Source organism: Protopterus annectens, chromosome 13.part0 (genome assembly GCF_019279795.1).
Source record: "Protopterus annectens isolate FY-2018-M chromosome 13.part0, PAN1.0, whole genome shotgun sequence".
NCBI classification, from domain to species: Eukaryota; Metazoa; Chordata; order Ceratodontiformes; family Protopteridae; genus Protopterus; species Protopterus annectens.
In genome coordinates this window covers 99,488,248-99,505,384 of record NC_056747.1, presented here as the reverse complement: position 1 = coordinate 99,505,384, position 17,137 = coordinate 99,488,248, and the positions used below count along the sequence as shown (strand labels likewise).

The following is a 17,137-nucleotide window of genomic DNA, read 5'->3' as shown; positions in this document are numbered from 1 at the left end:
AATGGTATATAGTCACCCAGTGTTGTTCTGCACCTTCCATTCATTATAGTTCTTCCCAAAGACTGTCTACAGAGGGAAACTTCTGCACCGTACAGAAGATACTTTGACTTCCAGTTTGTTGGTGAATGTTATTCTTGCTTATGCCAGAAGTGAATCTTTCTTTATTAGGAACATCTGCAGGTACTTTTGGCAAGGGATTATGCCCTTGCTGATGCCTCTCTACAGTTCACCACCAAGGGAGAGAGACATCTCTCTCCCCTACCATGTTAGGCACATTATTCTTAACAGTGAAGGAACACAGAGTCTAAGATTAAATTCAGGACCAGGTATGCCAGTGCTTTATTTAGGAAAGTGCTGCAGTGTGTCTTCGGTGATACTGACCGGTCAAAGGATACTACTAGGACAGTGCTGCAGTGTCTCTTCAGTGATACTGACCTGTCAAAGGATACTACAGGTCTGCTGCGTATTAACTGCCTTTACCCTTCTTTATGGAGATGACCCCATGCTTCCATATAAAAAAATCATGGAGAGATGACAGCACTGATGCTGATAAAAGATTCTTAACATTAAGAAGAAAGCTTGCTACAGTAAGTATTAGTTCTTACATAGACCAGTGCTGCCAATATTAAATCCTTAAACATCAGTTCTGCTACACTTAAAACTATATTCCAAATTCAAAGTTTCAGATCCTTAAACACAGAGTCACACTGTAGGAGTTTAATACAACCCATGAATATGAAATTTAGTAAACAGGTTCTGTTCTCCCATCTCATTTAACAGTCAGGCTTCCTCAGATTCTGTGTTCCCATCTCATGTAATAGTCAGGCTTCCTCAGATTCTGTATTTCCATCTCATTTAACAGTCAGGCTTCCTCAGATTCTGTATTCCCATCTCATGTAACAGTCAGGCTTCCTCAAAGTTCTATATTCCCATCACATTTAACAGTCACACTTCCTAGGGTGCTCAAGAGAGGTTGTACAAAAACACACTGAATGCATTCATCAAGAAAACAAACATGATATACTATAACCACCAAGGTAGAAAGAAAAGAAAATGCATAGATATAAACTCCATTAATGCAGACAAACAGTTTATTAAAAGGCAAGCAAACATGTATACATTAAGCTGGGAGATGACACACACCACCAGATAACTACCATGCTTTGCCTTTGCTAACGGATGACCTGCTCCAAAGAGAAAATCCTTGCCTTTGAAGCAGAAAGCAGAACAGAAATGAATGAAGGGGGCGGAACGGTATGCAATGCTCACACAAGGAATTCTCCACAGAATTTCTGAATGAATCTGTGACTTCAGGACTGAATTGTAAAGTTTCTGTAAGACCTTTTAGGAAACACTGTTACAGGTGCTTCAACAGGATTATTGTCACAAAAAATGACCTGGCCAAATTTCCCATAGTAGTATAAATGCCACCTTGGGTCTTCCCTGAAAAGAAGCCACTAGCCTAATGGGACTAACTCAATTAACAAAAGGAAAAATAATAAAAAGTAAAATAAATTGTAGTCATAAAGAGGAGTACAAGCTGTGGAGAGGTAAGTCTTTGTATCAAAAATATTACAAAATATGTCAGAATAAATGACTTGTAATACAGAGTACACAGACTGCTCTCTGAAATTGAGAGTATACTTTCTTAATATTGATGTTTTACTGTCCAATTCTCACAGTTATAGAGCACTTTATACAGCCACAACAGCATCAGAAGCATGTAGGTACCTATGTATCTATTTAAAAGGGAAAATATATTAAATATATTGAAAAAGAAACCTACTGGTGAGGTTAAAACCTACAACTTATTTAATTCTGCCAAACAAGCAGCAGCCATATTCAAAGTGCACAGATAATTAGTCAACTGCTTTAAAAGCTGTTTGTATACCTCTAAAATAGTCCTTGATTTTAAAGGTTGTGTTCAAAGTATGAAACAGAATGCAACACCCACATTCGTAATTGGTCTTCTAGCAGTGTGGTGCGTTTTAGCAGTGTATCATGTTCAGATGTGAGTAATGTAACAATTAATAAACATAACTGGTAAAGTTTGGTTAAGGGGTGCAACCTGATCAACCAGAGACATCACTAGTAAACCTGCATTATCCATTCCTGAATGTTGCATATTGCTAATATACTATAATATTTAAAAAATATATTTCTTATCTTTCTAAAATATACTACAGGACTTCATTTCTATTTTATCTCTTCTCTTAAATGTCGATGTCTGTGTAACTTTGTGATGCACCATATGTTTGTACATGTTTGGCTTAACTTAATGGTGCACTATGCATGTGTGTATCATGTCTGGGGTAACATAGTGATGCAGTATGTGTGTGTACAAAATGTCTGGGGTAACCTAGTGATGCACTGTATGTGTGTACATCATGTCTGTGGTAACTCTGTGATGCACCATGTGTCTATACATAATGTCTAGGTTAACTTAGTGGTGCACTGTGCATGTGTGCATCATGTTTGGGGTAACATAGTGATGCAGTATGTATGTGTACAAAATGTCTGGGGTAACTTAGTAATGCACTGTATGTGTGTGTGTGTACATCATGTCTGTAGTAACTTTGTGATGCACCATGCGTTGGTATATAATGTCTAGGTTAACTTAGTGGTGCACTGTGCATGTGTGCATCATGCTTGGGGTAACTTCATGGTGCACTATGCATGTCTACATCATGTCTGGGTAACTTAGTGATGCACTATGCACATCTACATCATGTCTGGGGTATCTTAGTGGTGTACATTGTGTATGTACATCATGTCTGGGGTAACTTCATGATGCACTATGCATGTGTACATCAAGTCTGGGTAACTTATTGATGCACTATGCATGTGTACATCATGTCAGGGGTAACTTGGTGGTGCACATTGCATGTGTACATCATGTCTGGGGTAGCTTAGTGATGTACTGTGCATGTGTACATCATGTCTGGGGTAACTTAATGATGTACTTATGCCTGTGGTAACTTACTGATGCATTATGCATGTGTACCTCATGTCTGGGGTAACATAGTGATGTACTTATGCCTGGGGTAACTTACTGATGCACTATGCATGTGTACATAATTGTCTGGGGTAACTTAGTGATGCATTATGCATGTGTAAATAATGTCTGGGGTAACAGTGATGTACTTATGCCTGTGGTAACTTACTGATGCATTATGCATGTGTACCTCATGTCTGGGGTAACATAGTGATGTACTTATGCCTGGGGTAACTTACTGATGCACTATGCATGTGTACATAATTGTCTGGGGTAACTTAGTGATGCATTATGCATGTGTAAATAATGTCTGGGGTAACAGTGATGTACCTATGCCTGTTGTAACTTACTAATGCACTGTGCATGTGTACATCATGTCTGGGGTAACTTGGTGGTGCACATTGCATGTGTACATCATGTCTGGGGTAACTTAGTGATGTACTGTGCATGTGTACATCGTGTCTGGGGTAACTTAATGATGTACTTATGCCTGTGGTAACTTACTGATGCATTATGCATGTGTACCTCATGTCTGGGGTAACATAGTGATGTACTTATGCCTGGGGTAACTTACTGATGCATTATGCATGTGTACTTCATGTCTGGGGTAACATAGTGATGTACTTATGCCTGGGGTAACTTACTGATGCACTATGCATGTGTACATAATTGTCTGGGGTAACTTAGTGATGCATTATGCATGTGTAAATAATGTCTGGGGTAACAGTGATGTACTTATGCCTGTTGTAACTTACTGATGCACTGTGCATGTGTACATCATGTACATGCAAGGTGCTTCCATGCTACATTGCTTTTAGAGAACCTGCTGCCTTACTTTAAGGGAGTCATGAATGCACATGTATCCAGCTGTTTACATTAGGATTCTTGTATACATCTTAGATGGCTTGTCAGTGATTTTTCAGCATTTTTTATTTTTGCACTGTTTTAAGTTAAGGCATTACTCTGTTGGGGTTATTTTTTTCCCCTTAAATATGTAGCTGGTTGAGTTTAGTTTACTTGCTTCACAGGGCTGAAAAGTGGCAGCTGTAGCATTTTTTTTCTAGGTGCAGTCACCGTACTGACTTTTTTTGATTTGCAGTAGTGGCTAAACCTTGACTTACAGCCAGCACATACAAGTGATCAACTAGCTGTTTACATATATCAGCCTTTGATGCACAAGTGAAACTAGTCTTTTCCCCACACAGTTCACCCTACATCCCTGTTCAGTGCATGCATGCATTATGGATTTATTTGATAATCGTACTGTGTAAATGTTGAATGTCTGGATTCTATTTGTTTTGCAATACACATTATACATCAATGGATATATTACTGTAATTTGCATTTTATAATAGATCTACTGCTCAAATCACAGCTCTCAGTATGGTGTATGAGATCGAACCTCTTTGTATGAAGTATTTAAATAAGATACTGAATTGTAAGGAGTGTTAAATGTGTGTGTGTTTTGTTTTTCAAAAGGCAACGTAACAGCACTAAAGGATGAAGTAACCGCCTTACAGCTTGACAACCTTAACCTGACAGAGACGACTGCCATGTTACAAAGTAAGAACATTAACTGTCATACCAATTACAGAAATTTATATTCAACCAGATCACCACATCAATGTACACAGATATGTGTAGCTGTGGAGCCAAAACATGCATTTTGCAGCTAAGAAAGTACACAGTTCCCTAGCCCATAAAATAATGTTTAATGTGGTTATGATTAAGTCATTTTAGCACATTGTCAGTGTGCAGAGTTGTTTGACAGTTGGTACAACACACATTAACCTCTGGAAATCATCTTGTGCTGTTGATCTGATATCATAAACTTAGTTTGGGGTTAGCAAAACACAGAGTTGAGAATTTAAAATTTTAATCAGATCAAAGTTTTTTTTTTGTGCGTGTGTTGAGTTAGCCCATGAAATATTTTGTCAGAAAACATGTCTGATGATAAATTCATAAATTTGTGGCCTTCCTGATCTTTGTCTCTAGATGACAACTCATTTCCTTTCTGGCTCCCCTTTCTTTTTATGTGCTAACCACCATGGATTTCTTTCTTTGTAGTAGAGTAGAGAAATACAGGAAGAGCTTGCATGTCCTGTTTTAATTTCAAGTTACAAGCAAGTTTTCTTTATCTGTCTTGCACTCCTAGAACTATAGCAGACCCTTCTTATTAATTGCATCCTGGTTAATTTGAATGGGAAACGTCACCTGTTTTACACACACAACAGGCTATTTTTTACCATTATTAACTGTTTAACTACACTATGTTGCTTTAAAAACTATAACCGAGAATATGCAGAATCTGCTTCTGTTTCCAAAAAACAGAAGTTATTCTGTTTATCTGCATTCTCTAAGCCCTTCATTTTCCATGATAGTAAGTTTTTTTTTTCAAACTTACAGTGGCTTTCTTATTATAAATGCAGTGATTTAATATGCTACAAGTTGTTTAGTTTAACTAAGATTGCATTACTCAGTATAGCAACATGTATTTCTACACTATTTCTCCATTAGATTTCTATAGGCATTATGCAAAAGCAATGAACAACAGTGAACTAGGATCTGGCACAGTATGGACATGCAGTTCGAAAGAGCTCAAACACCAGTGATAAACAAGCTGCTCATGATAGAGCTTTGGCATTATTATTATAACTGAAAAAAAAGAAAAAAAAATCTATTAGTTTCCATTTCTAATCCAAAATAGTCCAAACTGGCTCACAGCCCCTTTACAGTGGAGGCCTGAGGAGAAAAGTTCTGCTTTCAAAATGCAAAAGTATAAATCAAACATCACACACTTATGAAATTAACTTTAGAATTATGACTGCATCTCTCATCATTACCAGTTTGTTGTGCATTTGAATCATGAATGACAAGTTCTTTACCTCAGGACCTAAGCTTGAGAGGTGAATCCTGACATTTATATTGAGAACAGATAATCGGTGGAGTTATAAATGGAGATACCTATTCAGAATTATTTGTAGTGCATGGGGCTTCTCTGGTCTCATGTCATACAAAATTTAAAGTTAAAAAAGTAAAGGGGCACTAATAGTACTATAACTTTGAAAGATTAACACACTTGCACCTGCCCCACAAACAGTAGCCTTCGCAGAAGAGGGTTAGAAAGTTCAAAAAGCTTTAAATCTCATTAAACGTGTTATATACTTAATTCAGCCTTCTGAAAAAGAACAGGTCTTTTAAACCTCTCTGCAAATTCGGACAGATGACAGTTGTTAATGCTCTAGCATGAGATCAGAGCTTAGCAGCAATGAGAGGTGCATAACAAAAAAAGTGTTCAGCACCTTTCTGACATCAGAAAGGTTTGTAACAAGCAGTGTTCTCCTTGATTTTAAAATGTGATTGCAACACACTATGCACTACAGAATACGAATGAAAAACCTAAATTTCTGTATACATATGCATATTTATTTACTGGACATGCAAAAATGAAAGTACCTCACAGTCAATGAACAAACTATTCGACATTTACATGCCACACGAATGAAGCACTCACTGTAGCTGTACCACATATATTTGAAAATGTTAAAAATGGACGGCACAGTGGTGCAGTGGTTCGCGTTGTTGCCTCAAAGCAAGCGATTGTCTGGTTTGATTCTCAGCTGTGGTGCCTTTTGTGTAGAATCTGCATGTCCTCCCTGAATTCATGTGGGTTTCCTCCCGATGCTCCAGTTTCCTCCCACATTACAAAGACATGCATCTGGAGCACTTCAGCCTGGGCCTCCACTGAAAATTGGCTTGTTCCAAGTTGGACTTTACTGGTAAACAAATGTTAACTAAAATAAAATAAAAATAAGTGTCAGAAGTATAAAAGTTGTTAGAAGTATAGAAGTTGTTAACTTGCAAGAAGGGGTATGGCAGAGTTTAGGAGAGAAACAATGATGGGGTAGAAGTAAGAGTAAATTAAAGAAATATTATAGAATGATATAATTTATAAATGCATTAGTGTATATTGGTATGATAATAAGGATTGGGTTATTATGCTGCTTATCACTTAATTTAGTTTTTGGCCAAAAATGATAAGGTAAGCTTGTTATACTAACTAGTGTGTTACTTAGTATTTAGTTAGCAGTTAACATGTAAGCAGCACCAATCAGGTGTTAGATGATGTCATGCTTTTTTTAATTCTTTGTTTTGCTGAATTATTTTTCTTGTTGCCATGCAGATTCCCACGTGCAGGGGAGTTTTCCTTGATTGATGCTTTTTTTAATGACTTAGCACTCGATTATGATTGAATATCCAAAGGTATAGAGTTGCATAATTTAGTTACACATACAAAACACAAGACAGTCTCCATAGCAATTATTTGATTTTAGTGTAATGAACGGCTTTTTGGAATCATAGCAATTTCAAAGCTACCGAGTCTTGTGACTGTAGTTCCAAGCCTTGACTATAATACCCGTGTCAAGAAGGGCTAGATCAGTAAATATTGGGGTTCATTTATGAATGTCCATCCAATTATCTAAGTCCTATTTGTAGGAAGATAGTGCATCACACTGCTTAATCCGCAGAGGGAGACTATTTCAGAGGTGAGGAAGTTACTAAGTAACATATCTGTCTCTCTTAAAGGATTTTAAGCTTGCAATCTTTTTTGTTAGGAATCTTTGTTTTTTTTTTTGTTGTTTTTTTTTTTCCAACTCTTTGATATGTCTGGTGAGGTAAATCTGAAAGGGGGTGTTATATTCTATAACTGGTCTGATCAGTGCTGAATACAAGGGGACAATAACCTCTTTAGATCTAAATCTAACATTAGAGATGTTTTTTGAGCAAAGCTTTTAATTGTAGGGCATTTTTACAGTTCATACAATATGTTGTATACTGCTTTGAGTTAAGAAAATACTGGTACTATAACTTACTTGGACCTGGATGCCATATCCTTTCCTATAAATTGCATGAGAGAATGGTGTTATTATCATAGCTACATATGTTCCCAGATCTCTTACTACTGGGTTGACTCTTAAGGCCATCTTATTGAAGAAGTAATTAACTTGCATTTACAGTTTTCCAAAGGGGGTTATAATGTATTTTTGGCATTATAGGTTGTGGTTTTGGCACCAATCATTTGTCTTTGTTAAACTCACTTGGAAGATGTTTGTATCTTGGAGGGCTGTATAGCAGCTCCCAATTTACAGTCATCTGTGAACTAAGTGAGCCAGAAGCCTTTAATGTCAGCCTTGACTTCTGGGTGTTGCCAGTCAGGAGCGGGTCCAGCACAGAGCCCTGGGGTACTCCACTAGTGACCAGTATCGTGGTTGTGGTGGTTTCACTGATCCTGACTTTTTGTGTCCTGTCTTTGAGCCAGCCAGCAATCCAGTGAGTCATGTAAAAGGCTTATGCCTGGCTCAGAGAGCTTGTCAATAATGCTTGAGTGTGGTATTGTATCAAATGCTTAGCCAGCTCAAGATACGCAGTATGCAATGTTTTACCCTCATCTATTGAACCTCTCAAAGAAGTCTACCGCATTAAGTAGGCATGACCTTCCCTTAAAGCCAAATTTTGAATGGGTCCAGTGTCTGTAGGTCGCTTATGTCCTTGTTTGTAATTTACATGATAATTTGTTCCATGTCTTTGCATATTAGGCTTGTTAGACTGATGGGTCTTTAGTTCCTGGAGTCAGGTGATGGTCTGCCCTTGTTGAGAGGAATGACTGTTGTGGTACTCCATTTACTTGGAATGTAGCCTGATTTTCAAGGCTGTAGTTGAAGAGTGCCTCAAGTGGTCCTGATAGGTAGGTGACTGGGAATGTTGTTGCGACCCATGGAGGTGGTCTTCTTGGCTTTACTGAGTGCTGCCAGCAGATGTTCCCTGCTGAAAGCTTGGGGGAGTATATTAGAGGAGATTTCACCTTGTTGAGCTGGGGGGGGGGGGTGATTATGAAGTTTGAGCTGAATTTATCAGCCAATAGATTTACTATGTCACCCTGATTGGTGTAGGTGGTACTGTTCACTACCAGTTCAGCAGTGCTGTAGGTTAATTCTAAGGTTCTGGACATCAATGAAGGTGGCCTTCTGATTATCCTTAGCTTATAAGGCTATTCTGACCTCATAGTTGGTCTTGTTGAACTTAAGTAGACCTCTTAGTTTTTTGTTTAGCTGTAGAAGAACACACTTGCCTTTAAGTGAGTTGCTTTTCCTTATTTTGGCCATGAGTTTTCTTCTGTTATATACCTTGTTTAGGTGGGGGTTGTTTTACTGTTTGTTTTGGGTTTATTTCTGGTAGGTATAGCAGCCTCCATGTAGCCATTCACATGTTTGTATAGTGATTCTGTGAATAATTCTGCATAGGTAGATGTGGTCTCTGGATTGGGGGAGCCTTGAATTTTAACAAACTGCCACTTAATAGAATGTAGTTTACCTCTGAATAGTTCCTAACTATTTCTGGTTTAGCTGGATTTTATGGGTTGATTTTTAATTCAAGGAGACAGCTTTGTGATCTGACCTCATTAGTGAGGATGACAGAGGAAGGGGCGTGCAACTCTCTCCCATTTTGGCGACTACCAGAGCCAGTGTGTTTGATCCTCTGGTGGGAGCATCCACTATCTGTTCCTGGATGTTTGTGTTAATGACATCCAGGAAGCGTTGTGCCTGAGAGTCTGAGGCAGTGTACGTTTTGCAGTCTAGAGAAGACATGCTGCAAACTTAGCTATTTTAGTGTAGCATATTAGTTAAAATAAATTAATAATTACATTAAATGTATTATTGTAATTATGAAAAATCAGTGTTGTCAAATTTCAGAAGTTTCAAATGCATCTGGAGACTTACTAACATCCTTGCTGCTTGCATAGTGCTTTCTTTAGGTAAAAGAAAATGAACATTCCCATGTATAAAAACAGGCTGAAGTTACAATGCCTCTGTTCAATGCCAGAAATCTGAACAACAAGTTGCCTGACCTTGAGGCACTCCTTCATTTGGAAAACATCCATGTATGCATAAGCAACTGAAATATGGTTTAACTGCTAGTGAGCTGTCCCTCTGTACCTAAATGTAATTCCTATTACACCTTCAGACCCACTGTCAGCTATGGTGACATGTCCATATCACCTGTAGAAAGATTTGCAGACACCCAGAGATGGAGCTTATTTAACAACACATCACACTACAGATGATCACCTTTCAGTTTCTTGCCTGTTACAGGACCCAGGAGGTTCATTGTCAAGTAATTAAGCATCAGGGATCAACTGCCTATAAACAACAACTCAGTTATTATGAGAAACTTTAAGAAGCCATTAGTTGGGTGGAGTACGTACATCTCCAGTGTAGTATATCTACAGCAGTGTTTAGATTTAATAAATAAAAACTCCCAGACCAGATTGTTACTAACTGAACTAGAGGACAAAGTATTCTTGAGCTAGTGCTTATAAACGTAGAGTAGTCATGTACAACCCAACTAGTAACTCTCTCTCTCAGATTAAGTCAGGCCATAAGTTAGTAACCTTTTTGCACTCAAACTGTCTTAAACCCCCAAAACCAATATATCACAACTGAAAAAATTCAAGTACAGATATTTCCTGAAATTCTCTGAACTTAACCTACTACAAATATATAAACCTAAGACTAAAGTCGGCTGCAACCTCTACAGCTACAAATCTACCATATCATGGAACAAGTTACCACTAGAAATCAGGTCTCTCAAACATCCAAATTAACTCAAAACTGCCACTAGAGAGCAACTCTGAACTCACTGGTCCTGCCACTGCACTAATCCTCCCTGATCTAGTCCATTAATTCATATGTAATCACCAAAATGTCAAACCTTTTTAGGTCATAAACCTCCTCAACGTATCACTCTTCTTCTCCAGTTCTAATGTCGCACATCTCATGAAATAACTACATACACTATGAACTCTCTTCACTGTTTACTGAAAATGTTTCTATCGAATAATTTATTTTATGTATGCTTATTATGTTTTTTTTCCACCATTATTTTTCTGATAAAATCTATTCCATTGTATGTATATATTGTAACCCACTGACTCAAAATACTAAAAATTGTAAAACTGTTGAGCTTTTCTCCCCGGGCCTCTGCTGAAAAAGGGCTACTTAGCTCAGTCAGACTAACCCGGTCAACAAATTAAAATAATAATAAATAAATAAGTAAATTATGGGTTCATACTGGGCTGTTGATCCATGATGATATTTAGCCCTCATATTCTAAATACAAATAACCCAGAGATGAGCAGATCATTTCCATGTTGCCCTGGAGTGAATTTGTGGTTACTGATCTATTCATCCAGATTACGCCCAAATAGTGTAAGAGAAGTACTTAGCTTTAAGTGGAGAGCAAGGCCGTTCCAAGAAAGCAGTATTCTCTGTGATTCATATCTATCCCTCCAACATGTTCCATTTATGTTGCAGAAAATATTGAGATGTCTTGAGCAGGTGTTTATGCCCCCACTGGGCTTGCATTTGTGCAATAGGTCTGACAGTATAGTCTGTTGAAGCTCTGTACATGAGGCAAAGATCACCTCTCAGTAGCCTGTATAATACCATGAAGTGGCACAAGGCTTTGAGATGGTTTACCTAGTTTTTATGATTTAGGACATTACTTTACTTGTTAAAAATGTGATTGTGGGCATTCACATTGCATCAGATGTTTGGACAGGAACATTCCATGTGGGGAGGGGGGTGGTATTATACACAATGACTGGTTTGATGAGTTCAAAATACAGTGGAATGATCCCTGAACCTGGATGCTATACACCCTTAGCAATAAGTTAGGCAGTAAAAAAGGACTTTCTTACAATAGTGGATATATGGTGATTGAAGGATAGTTCAAAGTGTAGATAGATTCCCAAGTTCCCGAACTACTGAATCAGCTTTTAGGGGTGTGCTGTCATTGAGATAGTTGCAAGGGACATCATCTTTGCTGAAGGATACTATTGTACATGTCTTGATATTTAGTTTTAGTCCATGGTTTTGACACCAACTATTGGCTTGGAAAAGGCCATCTTGGATGATATTGGTGTCCTCTGGGGAGATTGTGATGGCAGCAAGTTTGCAGTCATCTGCAAACTTGGTCAGACATAAATTCTTAACAGTAGCTTTAACCTCTAGTAAGTAAGTGCCAAAGAAAGTGGCCTAAAGACTGGACCCTGGGGTACACCGCTATTTATAGGTCTTTTGGAGGAGGAGGTAGAGTAGCCCACCCTAAATTCCTGTGTTCTGTTTGCATTCCAGTTTGCTGTCCAGTGAATTACATAGGGATTAACATTTAAACTGGAACTTTTTTCTATGATACTGGACTGTAGGATGGAATTGAACAGCTTTGAAACATCCATATATGCGATGTGTACTGATTTGCCCTCATCCACTGACTCAGTAACCTTCTTGAAGTCAAGCATATTATGTAGGCAAAGCCAAACTGGCTTGGTTTGAGAGTTTGAAGGTTACCTATGTCCTTATTTCTTAATTCCATTATGGTTCTTTCCATAGCCTTACACTTATGAATCTGTAATTTTCTAGTCCCCATTTCTGTGTAAGGGGACGATTGTTGCCATCCTGAATTTGTCTGGCACAAAGCCTATTTGGATGCTGACAGTGAATAGCCTATGTTGGGTGGGGATGGGGTAAAACAGGCCCTGTTTCAAGCTTGCCAGTAAGCAGCACAGTATGTTCTGTATTGTTTCAATTAGTTTATTTTTTCCCTATTCATCCACCAAGTAGGTGGGTTGGTCCATTGACTGTTTCCAGATACAACCTGGGCTTCGTGAGCAGCAGTACACATATAATATAAAACACAGAATAAACATACAAAGAAATGCACAGTGAGGGAAAAAAGCAAGTCCTAGCTTACAAAAGTCTCAGTAAATTGTCTACAAGAGTTAGCAAGTAAAAATACCTTTGCAAAAGCATATAAATGTGTTATAAGCAAAAGTATTGCACATATACAATATGAAAACGTCCAGTAATATTCAGAGCAACATGTTTAGAGTCAGGTACAAGGACATAAGTGCAGTTCTAATAGTTTGAATTCCTACCTGGTATTAACCATTCTCATGGTAGCAGGTGAAATGGGCTTCTTTAAAAGAAGATAAATTATATAATTAAGTCTCAAATGTCACATATAACAACATCTCCCCAGACACTGTTTGAGCAAATAAATGTATAGAATTGTCAGTCCCATCCAAATCCAGCTACAGTGGGAAATTTAAAAGCAGACCACCCTAGTAGTCCACCAAAATAAATAAAATCCAGCCCACCCTACTGATCCACCAACATAAATAAAACCTAGAATAAAAGGGAAAAACAGCAAATCTAAAGACAAGTCAAGCAAAATACTAGGAATTTGACTAAGAATTGAATAAAGACTGTTAGATCTGCTAAGGCAACCCATGAACTAAGGTTAGTATCTGAAGCCAAGAAGAATTACAAAGCCTTCTCTATTTATGTTGGAAAAATAAAAAAAAGTATAGAATTAATACTATATATGTGAAAACCTACTCAGACCTGGTGGACATTGCCAATATACTAGCAAATAAATTTAGTGGAAGTTTCACTCTTGAAACAAATATCCTAAGCCCTATGATCCTTGTATCTCTAAACTCCCCATCTCCCCTCACCCATCATCACAACAGAACATGTATTCAGAGTGCTACCCAAGACTAAGAAAATGTCCTCCCTGGGATCAGGTAATATACTGGGCTGTTTTTTTAAGTAGTATCAAATGCACCCCAGCAGAACCTCTCCATGAGCTATTTAACTTGAGTCTGAATACAGGCTCAGTCCAAGACCTATGGAGTAAAGCACTGGTGATGCCGCACTGTAAAGTTGGTCCTACGACAAACCCCAGAAACTATATGCCCATCGCCCTGATGAGTATCATTTGTGAAGGCCATGGAACATACTATAACAGACATTGTTAACATTGACATTAAAAATCTCATCAGGCTAGATCCACAACTGTTTGGTTTTGTAGAAGTAGATCCTGTCTAATGAACTTAGTTAACTTCTTTGAGAAGGTAACACAAATTGTTCACAGTGGTCACAATGTACACACTTCTTACACGGATCTGGTTGAGGTATTTGACATGATCTCCCAAGCTAGTATATTAGCTAATAAACTAATTGCATTACAAATGGACTACTGTGTGTTAACATGGATGGCAAACTGGCTAACAGACAGACTCCATATGGTGTGGGTGGCAGGGCAGCATCAGAGGACATGAAGGTGATGACTGCTGTCCTGCAGAGTTTAGTGAACTGACTGCTTTTGATCAGTATTTACTTCTCTGACCTAAAGACATAAAATCAAGACCAATGGCTAACCAAGTCTGCAGATGACTTCAAACTGGGAGTCACTGTCAAATCCCCTCTAACATAGAAGCCCTCCAGCAGGAATTTACACTTAAAAAAATGTCTGGCCTATTGAAAACTGACTTTAAATAGTAGACAAAACATCCTTTCAGCATACAGTATTGACAATATCTCACTTCAAAATAAAAATGCAGTTATGGTTCTCTGAACCTGGGTTGATAATTCTCTTTCCTGTGATTACTATGTAGCAGCAGCTGTCAGAAAATCTTCCTACTTGGCACAGTGGATTGCCGTAACTAAAGAAGCCCTTACAGTATCTTATTGTGCAGTAAAGCTGTCCAACAGGACCACATACAGGATTTGTATTGTTAATCCTAGAAAAGTGCACATTTGGATGTGTACATGGCTTTCACGGCCCTGGCAAAGACTTTTGATTTCACCATTCTTGAAACATTGAGGTTGTGGAACTTTTACATGAACTGATGACTCCCTGCATCATCTGTGTTGGTTTAAACAGAAATTCATTGAGATGGAAATGGAATTAAGCAGTGGTGTGTCATAGTTAATCCCAGTGGGCAGAAGTGTCCCTTTTTCAGACATGACCTGGGAGCCATGTCTTGTTAAGTAACTTGCTCAGAGTGACAGCTGGAGGTGGATGGAATCAAACCCTGCATACTTGACTACAAAAAGTAGCTCAGAGCCTTAATCCTCTGCACTACCTGTCAGACCTTCCTGTCAATGTCTGGCTTCTCAGTGGACCTATTACAGCATACAGAATGCATGTAAGGCTCTTTGGCCTTGGCTGTCTGCATTCAGTGACCAAGGCATTGATCTTTCACTTCCTTCAGGCCAGTGCTTCAGAGTGTCTATACTAACTTGTGAAAGGACACTACGCTGCTGGTCTGCATTGTCTTTGCTATTTTTGCCTTTCATTATAGAAATGACCACCTAGTGACCTACTAGTGTTGTTTAAAAAGCCTGGAAAAGTAACACCCCTCATACCCCTAGAAATTTTTTTGAATTGAGAAAGAAGGTCATTGAATAAGTATCAGTCTATTTACATAGACCAGGGCAGCTAAAATTAAAACAGTGATTGCCTACATTTCAGTTCCGCTACACTTAGAAATGTATTCCAATATCTAAATTTCAGGTTCCTAAACATGCGAGTTGCTGTGAGAGACAGATGCAACCTGCAAGCATGGATGGAAGGAAATGGATTCTTGTATTCCCATTTAGTAGCAGCCAGGCACATCTAGGGGGTCAAGGGAATTAGTACAAAAACACAGAGAACATATTCTTCAAAAAAAAAAAACTTTAATCTGGGAGATAATACCCACCTAACAGTGTCAGTTGTACTTTGCCTGTAGTAAATGAAGAGAAATGCCTCACTTCTGAAGCAAAAACAGGAATGAAAGAAGAGCTCCTACAAGGAAGTCTTCACACAGTTAATGAATGAACCTGTAATAGGTCAATCATCAGTAGTGTAAAAAGAAAAGCCATATTGCATACCATTGAATACTGTTTTCCACAGGAAGTCATTGCAGGTGCAGTTTCTAAGTATGTACCAGAAACCATTCACTTGTGTTGGGACATTTCTCTCTTCTTTTGAGTTGGTGCAACTGTGGTGATGATTTGTATAAGTTTGGGAGGGGGGCAATGATTCTGTAATCAGGAGGTTAACAGTGGTGCCTCTACGGCATCTTGTGCTACTGTTCTTTTTTTCTTAACTGACAGTGCATCAGAATAGCTAAAACATCCCTTCTGTTATAAAAAAAATAATGATTTCCTCTCCAGTCATAACTCCAGTTTTCCAGTTTGTTATGAATGCAAGAAATGGATTCTAAGAAATCCATGAAATTTACCTCAAGAATTAAGCCTGAGGGATAAGTTTCTTAGAATCCATTTCTCAAGTACACAAAATTTTTATGATTGGATCATAATCCTCTATTTTACTGTAATTAAATTTTGTTGACTAGGTTAGTGCATTGAGACTAGTATACTCTTTTCGAAGAGACTCGTAGTGGCATTTTTACTGAGTAGAGGACACTTAAGTAGTGCTACAAAGGGAATTCCTGAACTGTATATAAGACAGTGGGTCATACTGAAAGACTGAAGGACAACAGAGATGTGTGGACTGAAGGGGGGGATATGATGATGTACAACATTTGCTAAACATTTTAGTGATATATGGTAATAAATGGGTACTTACATTTTGGTGTTAATCTAAGACAGGCTTCTCCTGTGTATCACATGAACATTACATTTTAATTAATGACTGTGACAAGAAGCATTACAAGCACTGTAGGGAGAGGAGCCATTCAGTGGCTAACTGAAAAATGGAATAACAAAAAATATCACAAATGGGCATTTTGGGGGAAGACTGTGATTTGAATAATGCAGAAAATATTAATGCTGATAAGTCTGAGGATGAAAACGAAATTGATGAAAATCAAAATGTAAGACATGTCACACCATGAGGGTGAAGTGGGAAAGGGAAATGGGCAGAATTTAGCATTGAACACACACAGGGAGAACAGGAGCAGAGTATGGTTATAGAAAGGAGTACTTAATGATTCCATTCAGAATAATCTGCTGTACTGGTTACAGTATTCGTTATATGTGTTGGTAACATATCTAAATGTGATTGTAGATTCTTTTTTATAAGACCCGTTGCTCCTACTGCTATTGGAACTGTCTGGGTATCTTTCGTCCACTTTGCTGTCATTTATGCATGCAAATCCTGATATTTTAGAACCGTGTCTCTCTGTATGCAAGATACTGTAACTGTAGTCACTGGGTGTAGCGATTTCAATGATCAGTGCTACTTTTGTCTTCTTTTCATGGACCACTGTATCTGGTTTTCTCGCATCTA

The 17,137-nt window shown here is 38.2% G+C and overlaps 1 protein-coding gene across 3 annotated transcripts in view; it reads left to right on the top strand.

Annotated features, from left to right (window-relative positions):
• Positions 1 to 17,137, top strand: part of LOC122817622 — a 357,468-nt gene that overhangs the window by 124,518 nt on the left and 215,813 nt on the right. For all 3 annotated transcript variants that reach the window (XM_044090670.1, XM_044090672.1, XM_044090671.1), the window contains one exon: positions 4,475 to 4,558. In XM_044090670.1, coding sequence (XP_043946605.1) covers positions 4,475 to 4,558 — 84 coding nt within the window. The remainder of the gene's footprint in view (positions 1 to 4,474; positions 4,559 to 17,137) is intronic.